The 13,524-nt window shown below is 49.5% G+C and overlaps 8 protein-coding genes across 8 annotated transcripts; 1 reads left to right on the forward strand and 7 right to left on the reverse strand.

The window, feature by feature from the left end:
• Positions 1-18: 18 nt before the first annotated feature.
• KL911_001994 (uncharacterized protein) lies at positions 19-570 on the forward strand (the record flags this gene model as incomplete). Its single annotated transcript, XM_043197013.1, has 1 exon — positions 19-570. The coding sequence occupies one exon, from the start codon at positions 19-21 to the stop codon at positions 568-570; it is 552 nt and encodes a 183-aa protein (XP_043054999.1).
• A 71-nt stretch (positions 571-641) lies between these two features.
• On the reverse strand, positions 642-1,970 carry KL911_001995 (uncharacterized protein; the record flags this gene model as incomplete). Its single annotated transcript, XM_043197014.1, has 1 exon — positions 642-1,970. One exon carries the CDS (start codon positions 1,968-1,970, stop codon positions 642-644), a length of 1,329 nt encoding a protein of 442 aa, XP_043055000.1.
• Positions 1,971-2,425: 455 nt separating this feature from the next.
• Positions 2,426-5,548, reverse strand: KL911_001996 (uncharacterized protein; the record flags this gene model as incomplete). The annotated part of the gene is made up of 1 exon (XM_043197015.1): positions 2,426-5,548. The coding sequence occupies one exon, from the start codon at positions 5,546-5,548 to the stop codon at positions 2,426-2,428; it is 3,123 nt and encodes a 1,040-aa protein (XP_043055001.1).
• A 218-nt stretch (positions 5,549-5,766) lies between these two features.
• On the reverse strand, positions 5,767-6,530 carry KL911_001997 (uncharacterized protein; the record flags this gene model as incomplete). The annotated part of the gene is made up of 2 exons (XM_043197016.1): positions 5,767-6,126; positions 6,510-6,530. 2 exons carry the CDS (start codon positions 6,528-6,530, stop codon positions 5,767-5,769), a joined length of 381 nt encoding a protein of 126 aa, XP_043055002.1.
• Positions 6,531-6,718: 188 nt separating this feature from the next.
• Positions 6,719-7,264, reverse strand: KL911_001998 (uncharacterized protein; the record flags this gene model as incomplete). The annotated part of the gene is made up of 1 exon (XM_043197017.1): positions 6,719-7,264. One exon carries the CDS (start codon positions 7,262-7,264, stop codon positions 6,719-6,721), a length of 546 nt encoding a protein of 181 aa, XP_043055003.1.
• Positions 7,265-8,008: 744 nt separating this feature from the next.
• On the reverse strand, positions 8,009-9,097 carry KL911_001999 (uncharacterized protein; the record flags this gene model as incomplete). The annotated part of the gene is made up of 1 exon (XM_043197018.1): positions 8,009-9,097. One exon carries the CDS (start codon positions 9,095-9,097, stop codon positions 8,009-8,011), a length of 1,089 nt encoding a protein of 362 aa, XP_043055004.1.
• A 152-nt stretch (positions 9,098-9,249) lies between these two features.
• On the reverse strand, positions 9,250-11,163 carry KL911_002000 (uncharacterized protein; the record flags this gene model as incomplete). The annotated part of the gene is made up of 1 exon (XM_043197022.1): positions 9,250-11,163. One exon carries the CDS (start codon positions 11,161-11,163, stop codon positions 9,250-9,252), a length of 1,914 nt encoding a protein of 637 aa, XP_043055005.1.
• A 218-nt stretch (positions 11,164-11,381) lies between these two features.
• Positions 11,382-13,064, reverse strand: KL911_002001 (uncharacterized protein; the record flags this gene model as incomplete). The annotated part of the gene is made up of 1 exon (XM_043197023.1): positions 11,382-13,064. One exon carries the CDS (start codon positions 13,062-13,064, stop codon positions 11,382-11,384), a length of 1,683 nt encoding a protein of 560 aa, XP_043055006.1.
• Between the last annotated feature and the right edge of the window lie 460 nt (positions 13,065-13,524).

Consider the following 13,524-nt stretch of genomic DNA (forward strand, 5'->3'; position numbering starts at 1 on the left):
TTTTTAAGTTCGAGCATAATGTCGTTACCGCCTTGTCACATCTTGTGCCAATCAGATCTTAAAACACAGCGAAATGTTTTGGACACGCTGTTTGAGCCGTGTGACACGCTGGCAGATATTCTGATTCCAACAGTGTTTGGACGTTCCTTCTCCACATACAGCCATTTGATTGAGGCGTGCAGAGATCAACTGAATAGACTATATCTCGAGTACATTAATGACCGAAGTCTAGAGCCAACAATCGACGACATAGTCGCTTCACATCCAAGATTGGGCCCGCCTAAGGACGCGAAGGCAAAACTGTCCTCGCACTCATCCTCAGAACAGGCTCAACTAAATGCAGACCCTGAACTTGCACAGAAACTGGTGGAGCTTAATGACCGCTACGAAGCTACCTTCCCAGGACTCCGATTTGTTGTGTTTGTGAACGGAAGGTCAAGAGACGAGATAATGAAAATCATGAACGAGCGCATTGCCAGAAACGATATGGACGCCGAAATCAAAGAGGCCTTCGACGCCATGTGCGACATAGCTCTCGACAGGGCGACGAAAAACCAATCTAAATTGTAATACAGACTCACATGATATCGTCATGTTAGATCATATACATTAGTCGATGTGATGCAGTCGAGCTCGAATTCTCATTTGTCACCCCCGTTGCTCCATTTTTTGTGGCTTTTCTTCTCGCCATTTTGAGACGACCTGTAATACCCGTTGTTGTTGTCAGAGTACTTGTTTCTTCCATTGGAATACCGTCCACCGTTGCTGCCCGGCCCCATCTGGTAATACAAGCCCGGATGCGGAGGCGGATAGTAATATTGATACGAAGGCACCATCTGGACAGGAGGCATGGAGGCAGAAGCGGAGAGAGGTGTCGATGACGCGGAATTGGGCGAACTTTCAGCAGGCACCTGGGATGGTGGAATTGGGGCGATGGGTGCTTCCGGTGGAGTTGGCATAGCGTAGATATAAGGGTACGGTGGCATTCCCGAAGAAGGGTTAGGCGAATGCCCCTGCCCCTCGGAGGGCGATGCGCTCTTCATGTTGACGGGAGTAGACTCCATAGGTTGTCCTATCATCTGAGGCGGTGGCCCGTACAAATAATTATACGGAACAAATGGGTGATAGTAGCCGTACTCAGGCATTGGTGGATGCTGATATTTCTTTCTATTGCCGCGAGGCCTTGTGTCGGACTCCCCATCAACAAACCCATTGGACCCATCCATATTGCCGTGATCCACCCTATTTCTTTGTTTTCCGGACGATTTGTCGTCTTCCAGATGATGCCCGTTGCCGTTTTTGCTGTAGCCCGAGCTACCATTTTGGTGGCCTTCATCTTTGCCGTTCTTTTTGGGGGCTCTACCATTTTTGCCAGAAACAGGCTGCTCATCTTCCTGTTCACGTTCCAGACTCGAGCTGAAGTGCGATTTGTAGTTCTCGAAAATTTCCGAGACTCTTATCCTGTCGAGTTTCTCCATCGGGTCGAATTTGATATTTCTGAAATCTAGCGGCTTGATGTTGCCCTCATCGTCGAATGCAGCCGATTTCTTTGTTTCGTCGTCTGCGTTCACCAGTGACGTATTGATCTTGAACAAAACCATCGAATAGCCGTCGTTCGACAATATGTGCCCTAAATTATAGTACTCGGCTAATTTATGAGTCAGTAACCTGTAGTAGGAATTCAGCGGGGTCATTTTCCACGAATCGACGTTGGGCTTTACTATGAACTCGATGATCTCAGATTCCAGGTTGATGATGAACTTGCGGTCGTTGAGGTTGGATTGATTGTTTCTGCCATTCATGTTGAACAGTGACCTTACAAGTATCTCCGGTACGTCGTAGGCGTCAGACAGCTCTTTGATGATTCCTTGAGGAGTGGACGCCTTCAATTCTATTGGGCTGAAAGACTTCTTGAGAGTTGACGCCGAGGACGAAGTTAGTTCCGATTGGTCCTCAGCCATCCTGATCATATATTTGGGTGATGCTATCGATGACTTTATCTTTCGTGAGCCCAGTTCCAATGTCTCTGAAATTCCAGCTGTTCCGTCCCAATTCTGTCTGGTTCGCAGACGTTTGTATCCCAGTCCCCAGGAAGAAATCAGTAGTGGTACTTTGTTTTCTTTTCCTGTCTTAATTTTTTCCTGCGCTCTTGTCCCCCGCTAAAAACACGCGACAGGTTTTGTTGTGACGCTAGATTACCCGACATTATTCCCCGTACAGATACTCCATACATACGCTCCTTTCAGCACCCGAGCGCTGCGTGCGCAGTTTCTTTTGCGCTGGCAGCTCCTCTCGGCCGCTCGCCTTGTGCGCCGCCAGCTACGCTAATGCTTAGTGATAATTAAGGTAGCCTAATTTTTTTGGGCCCGAATTTGTCACCAGAGAAAAAAGCCCCAAAAGTGCACCTGGAATCACTCCGCACCGATTATTCCATCTTCACATCGCCCTGGCTGTCTCTGCTCTGACGGCGCTCTTTGATAAATTGCTCAATTTTGCTTTTCAGCTCTGTATCCTCAGCCACGTCTTCCAGCTTCAGCGGCGTGCGATTGAACGGATCTGTTGGATCATTCATTAAATGCGCCTTGAGAACAGACCGGTCCATGCTCACCTTGGACTGCGGAAGCTTCACGGGGTCCTTCATCAAGGTAAACATGAGCGGATCGAGGAATTCGTCCGGAATTTCGCCCAGTTCCAGCTCTTCCTCCTCGTCCTCAACCTTCACCTTCTCGGCTTTCTCGACGAAGCTGTTCAGCTTCGCACTAAATTCGACGTCGATCTTGCCCACCTTGTTGAGAATCTGGATCGCACGCTTGAAACATGCAGGACTAAACGACCTCGAGTCTCTGGCAACAGCCTCCACAAACTCCTGTCCGTCAGAGAGATTGATGAAAATCGAGCAAATGTGTAGCAGCAGCTCTGAAGGATTGAAGTGGTATGTTTCGGGATCCTGCACCCTCAACTCGTTGCATCTTGGCCCAACAAGGGCAACCAGGTTGTAGTTTAGCATACCAGCGAGTCTGTCCACAATTTCGACAATGTAAAAAGCCGAGGGAATCTCCTTCGTGAACAAATCGAACAATTGAATTGTCTTGTTGGAAAGCTGCACCAGTGACTTGGCCATCCTCTCACTTTCCTGCAGCTTCTTGTTCAGATCCTCATCGCTTTCTTCTGTGGCGGGTGGATTCCCCTTTTTGCGCGATGCTATCTCCCGCTGGCACGTTCCTATCGTGTGTAGGTGGTTCAAGGACTCGTCTAGCAAATACGTTGTGTCGTTGAGCATACGTGCAATGAGGCGCACAAAGAACTTCTGGTTCTTCGAGATGCGTCTCAAATCAGCTCTGTAGAAATCAAACTTCCACAATTGCTCTAGAATCATCGAAATGTGACATCTGGCATTGAACTTGTCGTAGAACTGGGAAGACGCGCCCGTTTTTTCGACCATCACATAGAAATCTAGCAGAGATATCAGCAGATTTTCTTTAACCAGATCGTTGTTGTTGAAGATATGGATCATGTATCCATCCATGTTGTTGGCCATAGGCAAAGAGCCAAAGAAAAGAACCTCTGTAAGCCTGGCCTTCAAATGTGGGTTGTTGACCAGTTCTGGACATCTGAGGATGATTATAGCAAACTCTATGAATTGATTTAGCTGTTTTTCGTTCTGCAGCATTGGATTGTTGCTAAATTTCGCAATATAATGGCAGTAATTCACGATGCCCTCGATAAATATTTCAGGGTAATACTTGAATGGCACGGGAGCAATGCTTCTCAGATACTCGACGTCGTCGAACTTGTCGACATCGTCATCAAACATATTGAATGGTATTTTCAGTGTGATGCTTGGATAGCTGTGAGTAGGCTCAATAAGCCTGATAAAGAACTTGATTGCTCCGTTGATCACATCGAAAATCTCAAGCTGCAACTCCCTGTTCAAAGAGCACATGTCAATGGACAGTTTCATCGACTTTAGTTTTTGAAGCTCTGTTTTCAAAGGCTTGAGTCTGGTATCAGCAAGCATCTTGGCTAACGGGTTTGCGTTATCAGTAGAGGTTTTTTGAAGCATTTCCTCCAATTTTGCGAGTTCCTGTGTAAGTTGTTTGACGTGGTTGGAAAGCCTTTCCGAGTTGATAATCATACCGCCAAAACCGTAGTGCAGATAGCTCAGCATCAAAAAGAAGCACTCAGATATAAAGTTTAGGGGTTCGTCGGAGAGACTATCTTCAGGGTAGTGTTCCTCATATTCTTGAATAGTGGAATTAATCTTGGTTTCCTCCTTCAAGTCCAAAAGTTTGTTGCGGCGACTTAGATAGTCCATTGATATCTTGTCGATCTTGATACCATCAGACAGAAACGGTTGCGAAAGCTTGACTAGAACCATGGTGATGCAAAACATAAAAGAGTCCGACGCTAGTTTCTTCGGATTGGCGTGCTCTCCTCTCCTCAGATGGTTCTTATTAACGATCTCTCCTAATAGTTTGAGAAACGCTGTACGACATGCTTCTCCGGATCTCACGATCTTGTCGCAAATTCCAAATAGCCTATTGATCAGAACTAGCTGCTCACTGTGAAGAGATTCGTGAATATTCTTGATTTGAGTTTTGGTGAGTCCTTCTGGATAATTGGAAATTGCAACCTCGGGTAGTAAAGCTGAAACTCTTAGCACAGGCCCAAGGACTGTCTTCAGCTCAAACTCGTTGGCCTTGAGACCTTCTGGATGGAATCCGTCCACTAAGTAGAGCTGTGAGGCAATCGTCTTGTTAGAGACTAATATCTGATAAACCGTCAAGATTTTGGAGTAATCGGTGTCTGTGGAGTAGTTAAGACCCAACAGCTGCTGAGACAGATGCGGAAGGAAAACATTGAGAAAGTCTAGAACGCTGTCATTGTCGATCGATCTGGATATGATGTCCATTAGGAAAGTATCGTACTTGTTGATGGAAGACCACAGTTGGCGAGCAATCACTTCCAGCTTGACTTCGTCAACATACATATCCGGGACCTGGAACAATAGGAGTGAGTAGCTTGAAGTCAGCCTGATTACTTCGTCGATAAGGTGTATCTTTGTCTCTTTGTTCGGCTCGTCGTTTTTAATCAATCTGCGGACACTTTTGGCCTTACTCCAACAATCGGCCAGGTACTCAAACGGAGTTTCGTATTTAGTGGAATCAATTCCCCTTTCGGTCAGAATATCCAGCAGAACGCTATCGATCGAGTCCAAGTTGAACTTTTGCATCTCCTGAGTCAGCGATTCAAGAAATGTAAACTTCAAGGCTTTTTGCTTGGACAATGTGGCCTGTAGAATAAACTCGAGTTTCGTGTTGATCCAGTCCTCGATCGACTCCGTTTGTCTCCTGTCTGGCGAGCAAGACCCGCCGACCGAAGGCTCGCGAGTGCTGGACGCCGACTTGTCTGAAGGTTTCGCGACAGATGGCGCGACAGGGTCGGGAGTCACTGGACTGGCAATTTTCTTCGGTTTTGGCTGCGACGGTTCGTTTGATAAGGCCGCAAGCCTGGCCAATCGCTTGGCACGAATCTGAAAAGTTAGCATGAACAGCAATTTTGGACAAGAAAGTCACGTACCTCTTCCGGATCACTCATTACTAGACCTCGAGCTTGAAACTAGTAATTTTTTTGTTTGCCACCATTTGGTGAAGATTCCGAGCGGTGCAAGGAGGTTGAGAGAAGTCTACAACGTACTTTTGCAGATTCTTTGCTATATGAGATTATCAAAGATATACATTACCACACCCAACAACATCGACTCGTTTAAGCCTTGACAGCGAACTTCTTGGCTGGGTAGGCAATAGACTGCTTTCTAGCCTTGTCGGTCTTCAGAGTCTTCTCGTACTTGGTGAGGGCTCTTCTCAGAGCTCTGGTCTTCTTTGGTCTGAGGTCCTTTGGAATGTACTTCTTGCCCTTGTAGAATTCCCTGACGGAGGCTCTTTGTTGCAAGTTGATCACAGTGAGAACTCTGGCAATATTCTTTCTGACGGTGTGGATTCTTGGGAGAGATGGTCTGGTCAACTTTTGGACCTTCAACTGGGCCAGCTCCTTCTTGTACTCCACCAGCTGCTCCTGCAGTTGTTCCTTGGACTTGGATCTAAGTTCGTAAGCTTTGACACCGGCCTAAGGGGTTAGTATTTGCGAATGTCTCATCAGACAAGGGGACTCTTCAATGCGTGCAAACAAAACCAGACAGAATTCGTGCTTGACCTGGCCAGCTTGACACCTGTCACCAGCGAAGTGTCTCCCGTGGCTATGATTCCTGTTGTTGGTCACATACCATTTCGTTTATTTAATGCTTTAAGACAAACTTGAAAAACGTTTGTAAAATTTTTCAAGGTCCTAGTTGCATGCAGGCCGCGTGGTGGCCCCGGTGGAGATTTGTGGTGAGTGGGAAAAATCCCGGCCGGGGAGTAACTGACACGCAGAACTGTTGACAGAGAAAAATTTGTGACTGCGAAATTGTCTAGTAGAGATCTCAGGTGCTTATGTAATCAGATAGACACCGCAAGAGGCGATCTGCTCATGATTAGGGATATACGGAGACGGCAAGGACACAGGCTTACCATCGCGGATTATACAGAGCTTGATTGGTAAGATTAGTAAGAAGAATACACAATTTAGATTGAGAACAGAAACTTACTTGGTGAACCAATGGATTCGAGACAGAGTTCACGGAGCAGTCTGTATCACTTGCAGCCTCAGTCTAAATCATTTAGTTACCATTTTTCAAGTTAGTAGACAGCCACTCGAGACCCTCGTACAGACCGTCACCGGAGGTGGCGCAAGTGGCTTGGATAAACCATGGTCTTGGTCTGATGGATTGCAGACCCAATTTCTCTGTGATCTCAGCAGCATTCATGGCGTTTGGTAAGTCTTGTTTGTTTGCGAAAACCAATAACAATGCATCTCTCAGCTCGTCCTCGTTCAGCATTCTTTGCAGTTCCTCTCTGGCCTCAGAGATACGGTCTCTGTCGTTGGAGTCGACAACGAAGATGATACCCTGTGTGTTCTGGAAGTAGTGTCTCCACAATGGTCTGATTTTATCCTGTCCACCAACGTCCCAGACGGTGAAGGAAATGTTCTTGTACTCCACGGTTTCGACATTAAAACCAATGGTTGGAATTGTGGTGACAATCTCGCCCAATTTCAACTTATATAGAATGGTGGTTTTTCCGGCAGCATCGAGACCCACCATCAAGATTCTCATTTCTTTGCGACCAAATAGGCCCTGGAGCAACTTCGAAATAGACAAACCCATCTTCACGCGTTAGTAGTGCTATTTGTGTTTGTGGCAACGGACTGTTATCGGTTTTGGGTCAGTGAAAAAATTCCAGATTCGAACGCCACGGAGACACAGCTGGGGGGTCGCGAACCTTGAAGGGGGGCTGACTGCCCGGTATTAAATTTTTCTGGCCCCTGCGGCTCGCGGGCGAAAAAAGTGACAACGAATCAAATTGGACAATAAGCTGGAAAGCTGTAGTGGCGCCTGAAACATCTTTATATATTCCACTTTCTATATTTCAATCATGTAGATATCCTCTAGAGGTCCCAATTCATATAACGCGAGGACCCGGTGTCGATCTTGGCGCGGCCTGACACGTCGCACCTAATTTTATTCCTGCCAGTCCACGTCCTCTGTTGATCCTGCCCATTGAAAACGAAGGTCCGACTGCACAAACTGCTGCATTGCACACTTACCGTTTATTATAACCGGTTCTAAACTTGTTCCTGTGTCCCAGATATAACAAATATTATATGGAAAGACTAGTTGGGTAAACAAAAGATACTGGATGTCTTTTTTCTCCCGAGACCTTTTTGATAAAGCAAGAAAAATCTTATATACATCTCTGCACCGAAACCTTACACCACACGACACGAGACGAAGCAAGACAGGTCGTTCTTATCATATTACGAATATATGGCCTAATTATGCAATGAGGATAGTAGGTCCAACTTGTGACGTTGGCAAGATTAGCGAAGATTGTGCAAACATAAAGAGTTTTTAGCGACCGATGTTGACTTTGCACGTGGAATATTTCTGCAATGCTCTCAAAAACACAGCGTAGGAAACTCCGTCATTGTCTGGCTCCCAGTACATCTCGCTCAGTCGTGTATGCCATGGGGGGTAGCCTTGTAAGTTCAGGTACGGCTGAAACAGGACAATCAGGTCTGGCTCTGGGCCAACCAGCTGCTGCAGCTCCTGATCAATGAATTTCATGTTGATGTCTTTGTAACTCAGTTCATGGTTCTTGGACAGCTGGGATATGACTTTGGTCAGTTCCACAATAGTGGGTCTTCCGTCTACCACGCTCAACAGACTGATTTCTATATCCGGTTTGTCCTCACCGTCACCGTATTCTCCATCATACGATCCAGCGTAGCTCATATTCAAGTGTGGAATTTTGATAAGGTAGGTGGGAACGTTACTGGTGCCAAAGTATGCCACGAGCTTGCGATGGATTGATCGACGCAGCTCTGGAACGTGTTTTTTCAGAACGCCGTGGTACTCGTAAATCGAAAAATTGGGGATTCCGGACGACAAGCACCAAGCAGTCAGCTCGGCGGCATCGTTGCAAAGACCCTCAACGCCGCCATTCTCCTCTTGTTCGGACTTGAAGTTCAAAATGGCAGACAGACGGTACGGGATTTTGGGGAGCTTGTTCACGTCGCTGTTGATCAGCGATGGGGTCCTGGACGGGTTGTAGGCCAGATTCAGGAACCTCAGCTTGAGCCTGTTGTAGGTATACTCGTAAAAGCGGTAAACCGACATGAGCAGGTACAAAAACACGAGGATCGAGTGGTAGATGTAGTAGGAAATAGGACCCGAGGCGCCTGAGCCCTCCCCTTCTCCCTTTGTCTGCGACCCCGACGACGTCAGGTTTCTGAGGAGATTGTAAAGCGTGGTGAAGAAGGTGTCTGAACTGTATGCTGGCACTGGGCTCCTATGATCAACATCGGTAGGAACCTCGCTCACGTCTTGTTGGCTTTGCTGAACCAGGTTGTAGACCAGCTCCTGGGACGCCTCAGTGGAGAACCCGTTCTCTGGCGATTGCGACCCTTCCAGCTCGGTGGTCTTCATTTCCAGGGACATTTGCTTGTCTTTGGAGAAGAATCAATGGCAAAACGTAAAATTATACACTCAAATATAAAGGGAAAGACACCCTCGCGCCTTGGGATGCGTCAGTTTTTAAGCCCTCCAGATAAAAATCAGATGGAAAATAAAATTATGAACATAAAAGTATTTTAGTGTCCACCGCTATGTACAGACTCTGCTGTTCCATCCAGACTGACGCCCAGGCTGCGGATTAGCCCCAGCAGATCCTCCTGGTTGGTGTAATTGTACTCTGTCTGGGGGCCCAGATACTCGCTCAAGTGCGGGTGGTAGAACTCGCTCTCGTCGTCTGTCGAATGGATCGAAGGAGGCACGTTGTTAGGCACATTCAAGATCTCTGTGGTCATGGCCACCGCGTTGGCCCTGTGCGACTCCGACTGGCGCGGAGAACCCTCGTCCTCCGTCATTTCTGTGTGCGGCTTGAAGTACATGGACTTGCGTGCGCTTTTGCACACCCTGAACAGCTCGTCGACCTCCTCCAAAAGCAGGCCCTTTGTTTCGTAGATGTAGAAGTAGGCGAATACCATGCCCGCGAAGTTGAGAGACCCCCATAGAAAGAAGATCTTGGGGCCCAGGGCGGCCGTGTGCTTGCCGGTGTCGACCAGGTAGGGCGTGCAGCAGGCAAAAATAAAATTCACGAGCCAGTTGGTAGCAGCGGTCAGTGCGACGGCTTTTTGCCGCACCGACAGACTGTACATTTCTCCAACAACGACCCAGGCGAGCGGGCCCCACGTGGAGGCGAAAAACGCGATGAAGAGACACACGAACGCGACAATCACCCTGTTGGCAATTTGAGAGTCAGCGGTCACGCCGACCGCGGCGATGACAAAATTCGACACAGTCATTCCACCGGCCCCAACAATGAGCAGCCATCTCCGGCCCCAAATCTCGACCGCGAGAATGCCTGGGATGGTGAACACCACGTTGACTGTGTAGGTGATAAACGAGATAAGATACGAGTTGGCTATTCCTGCGCGCACAAAATAGTTGACCCCGTAGTAGAAAATAAAATTAATTCCCGAGCACTGCTGCAGCGCCTGCAAAATCATGCCTGTGAGCATGCGGCGCAGCTGGCTGGCACGGCTGGGCGAGCTGCGGAAGCAGTCCATGATGCTTGTGGGGCCGAAGCTCATTTCGTAGTCGTGGCTGGCCTTGATCTCAATCAGCTCCTCGACCAGCGACTTGTCGTTTAGGGGCAGGCGGCGGAACCGCGAGAGAGCGTGGAGGGCGTCGTCGAGACGGTCTTTTTTGACGTAGAACCGCGGCGATTCGGGCAGCGAATACATTCCGACGCCCAAAACGACGCCCCAGATCAGCTGCAGGCCGATCGGGATGCGGTAGCAGCGGGCGTCGTCGATGGAGTGCGTTGCTTGGGTGATGGCGCTCGAAACAAGCAACCCCCACGTAATGGCCCACTGGTAAAACGAGATCACAGATCCTCTGATCCACTTGGGCGACACCTCGGCCTGGTAGAGCGGGATGATGGCCGATATCATGCCCACTCCGAAGCCGCTGACAAAGCGTCCAATGCACAGGAGCGGGATACCTTCCGAAATAAGCTGCAATATCGTCCCGAGCGAAAACATAATCGTGGACGACACCATGATACTCAGCCGTCGCCCCACACTGTCTGAGAGCACGGGCGCAAACAGCGAGCCCACAAACGTACCGATCGAAAGCACCGACGTGATAATCGATGACTGGCTGGCGCTGAACCCCCTGTGGTTGGGCGGGAACGTTCTCTTGACGTATTTCATCTCTAGAAGGCCGTTGATGATGCCTGTGTCATAGCCGTATAAAAAGCCCCCGATGGCCATCAGCAAACCAACGTAGACGGCCATGATGGATGACCAGTTCCGCTGGCGCTCGAGCTCGGTGCCATCTGGCGCCTCGTCTTTTTTTTCGTCCTCCACAGAAGGCTGTGCGGACTGGTCGTAGTCGGTGGTAGTGTAGGTATCTCGGACTCCAACACATTGAGCTGGTTCATGCAAACTCAGATCCCGCATTTCTAGCGGGAGCGAGGGATCTCGAACTTCTGTCGACATGGCCTTAATTTGGGCACTTGGAAGAACGCTCTTTCTAGCAAAATTGTGTCTTGCCAAGTTTCAATTTTATTATATTTTTTTTTTATGGGGAAAGGGAGAGCGGAGAGAAATTGGAAGAAATGAAACGGAAAAGACGCGTCGGTCGACGGCTCAAATTATTATCGTGGCAGTCAGTGTTCATTAACAACATCGTACAAAGAACCAAGCACCACCCTAAATCAGTGGATCATCCTGGAAAGGCCAAATCTAACGGAAAACATCTTGGACAGTCTGTTGTACTTCTTGTTCGGCTTGGCGTCGAGCGAGTCCAGAGTATCCACCGCGACCTCTGTCCGAGGAGTGGCAGAGTCCAGGGCAACAAACTCCTTAATCTCGCTGAGCTCGTAATCGCGTGGGCTGGCCTTCGACACCTCTAGCGTCGCGTCGCTTGAATTGGACGGCACCGTCTGTTCAGGGGCCTCGCCCGCCGTGTGTAGTAGATCGTCTGCCGAAAGACTGAGCGGACCCGCCACAGCTACCGGCGTAAGCGTCTCGCCCTGTTTTCTGCTGAGCGATGGCGAGCTCAGGTTGGAGTTGGCAAACCATCCCAGCGAGCGGTGTCTAAGCTTCTTGTCCACGGCGGAGTCTTGGGTATTTTGGTACTTCTCCACGGCAGAATCCGAGACAGAACGCTTTCCCGTGTCGTCAAGCGAGCCAGTCAGCACTTGCGACAGGTTTCTGGAGCTCAGAGCGTTGGAGAGAGAGCGGTAGCCGAAAAGTGAGCGTCTTTTCTGCTGCTTGTCCTCTGTCGCAGACCGGTTGCGCAGCTTAGGCATGACCAGCGATTCCTCCACCAGTGGAGAAGCCAGCGTCTCCTTGAGCTTTTGCTGGTTGTTGGTGACGAAGGCGCGCAGCTTGGCCGCGAGCTCGTCGTACGACGTGATCCAGTTTTGCAAGAGCCGCTCGTTGGCTTTGTAATTTTGTAGAAGATCGTCAGTGCTGGTAGTGGAGGCAAGCTGTGGTTGCAGATCGTCCACCTTAAAAAAACTCATCTGGAAGATCTTGGCAAGGTTCGAGGACGGCATCTTGGTGATGTCGCAGATGTCAGGCTGTGCCAGCTTGTTCAGAAAGGAGAGCAGATATATAAACAGATGTAAGTTGACCAGGGGCAGGCTTTCCAACGACTCCTTCTCCTTGTCTGTGTCCTCAACGCTCGTTGGGATGGTTTTGTAGGAACTGAGGCTGAACGCGTCCTCGGACTCTGTCTGCGAGGCCTCCTCCGTTGTCTGTGTAACGTCTTCAGCCTCGTCGAGAGCCGGAACCTCCTGCGGCGACTCGACCGCGTCTTTCAGAGACCTGCTTACATCCAGTGTGATGAGGCCGTCGGCGAGGTTGGAGAGCCATCTTTTCAGCACCATGGCGGCGTCGTACGCGTTGGGAGCGGTGTCCTCTGAATTATCGATGTTTTCGACGCGGCAGGTGCTGAAATCAAAGCCGTCAATTCCCTGCTCGCGGATCAGCGACTCGATCTTCTTGATCTTCTTGATCGAGCCGTTGATCCGAAAAATGCCCTGCTTCGGGCCCTGGCTCAGGATGAATTGGCAGCACTTGTGCACGAGCGTGGGCACCACCAGCGTCATGTCTGCGATTTCGAGCTGCACGCTCGACCTCTTGGCCTCGTTCTCCAGGCTGTGGCCGGCAGCCAGCGGCGTGGCCAACGGCGTGGCCAGGATCGAGCTTCTGCGACTGCCCGCTGAAACGTCCGCGGGCGCACCCACCTCAGAAAAAGAGGTATCCACGCTGAGCGCGGGCCCCGAGATGGAGAACCGCTTCAGGTTCCTGTCGCTGGTGAACGACTTGAACAGCGGCTTTCTGTAGCCTGGGCCCGGCTCGGGAACAGGGTTGTCCAGTTCGGACGCCATATGAAATGTCTCAGACAGGTTTGGGAAATTAGATAAACAAACAACCAGAAATACTCTGCGCGCAAAAATAAGCTCAAGTTGGTCAACTGTCTCCACACAAGAACGCAAGCGAAGATCAAAGTTGAGTCTAAGGAAACGGGCTAGTGAATTAGATCAACTTTGCATTCTGCTTCCTCCAACTCGGTAAACGCAAAACAACCAAACAAACCCCTGTCCGCCTCCTTTAGATCGTCGATTTGATGCGCGGTGCCATTGCGCCAGGGCCCGCGATTGTTGCACGCGTGTATTTGTGCAGCGCACGATTGGGAGCCATTGTTTCACATTCCCGCGTGGGGCCCGCGCTCTAGATTGGCAGCACCGTCGCAAGGACGGTCGTCGGGAGGGTTACCCGGCCGCCGACTGGAGCGGCCTTGCGCGATGGTTTTTCTTGTGCACAACACATTGCATGGGCCGTCGTAGC

Source organism: Ogataea haglerorum, assembly GCF_019207285.1.
Source record: "Ogataea haglerorum isolate 81-453-3 chromosome Unknown 81-453-3_NODE_5_length_632335_cov_97.011461, whole genome shotgun sequence".
NCBI classification, from domain to species: domain Eukaryota; kingdom Fungi; phylum Ascomycota; class Pichiomycetes; order Pichiales; family Pichiaceae; genus Ogataea; species Ogataea haglerorum.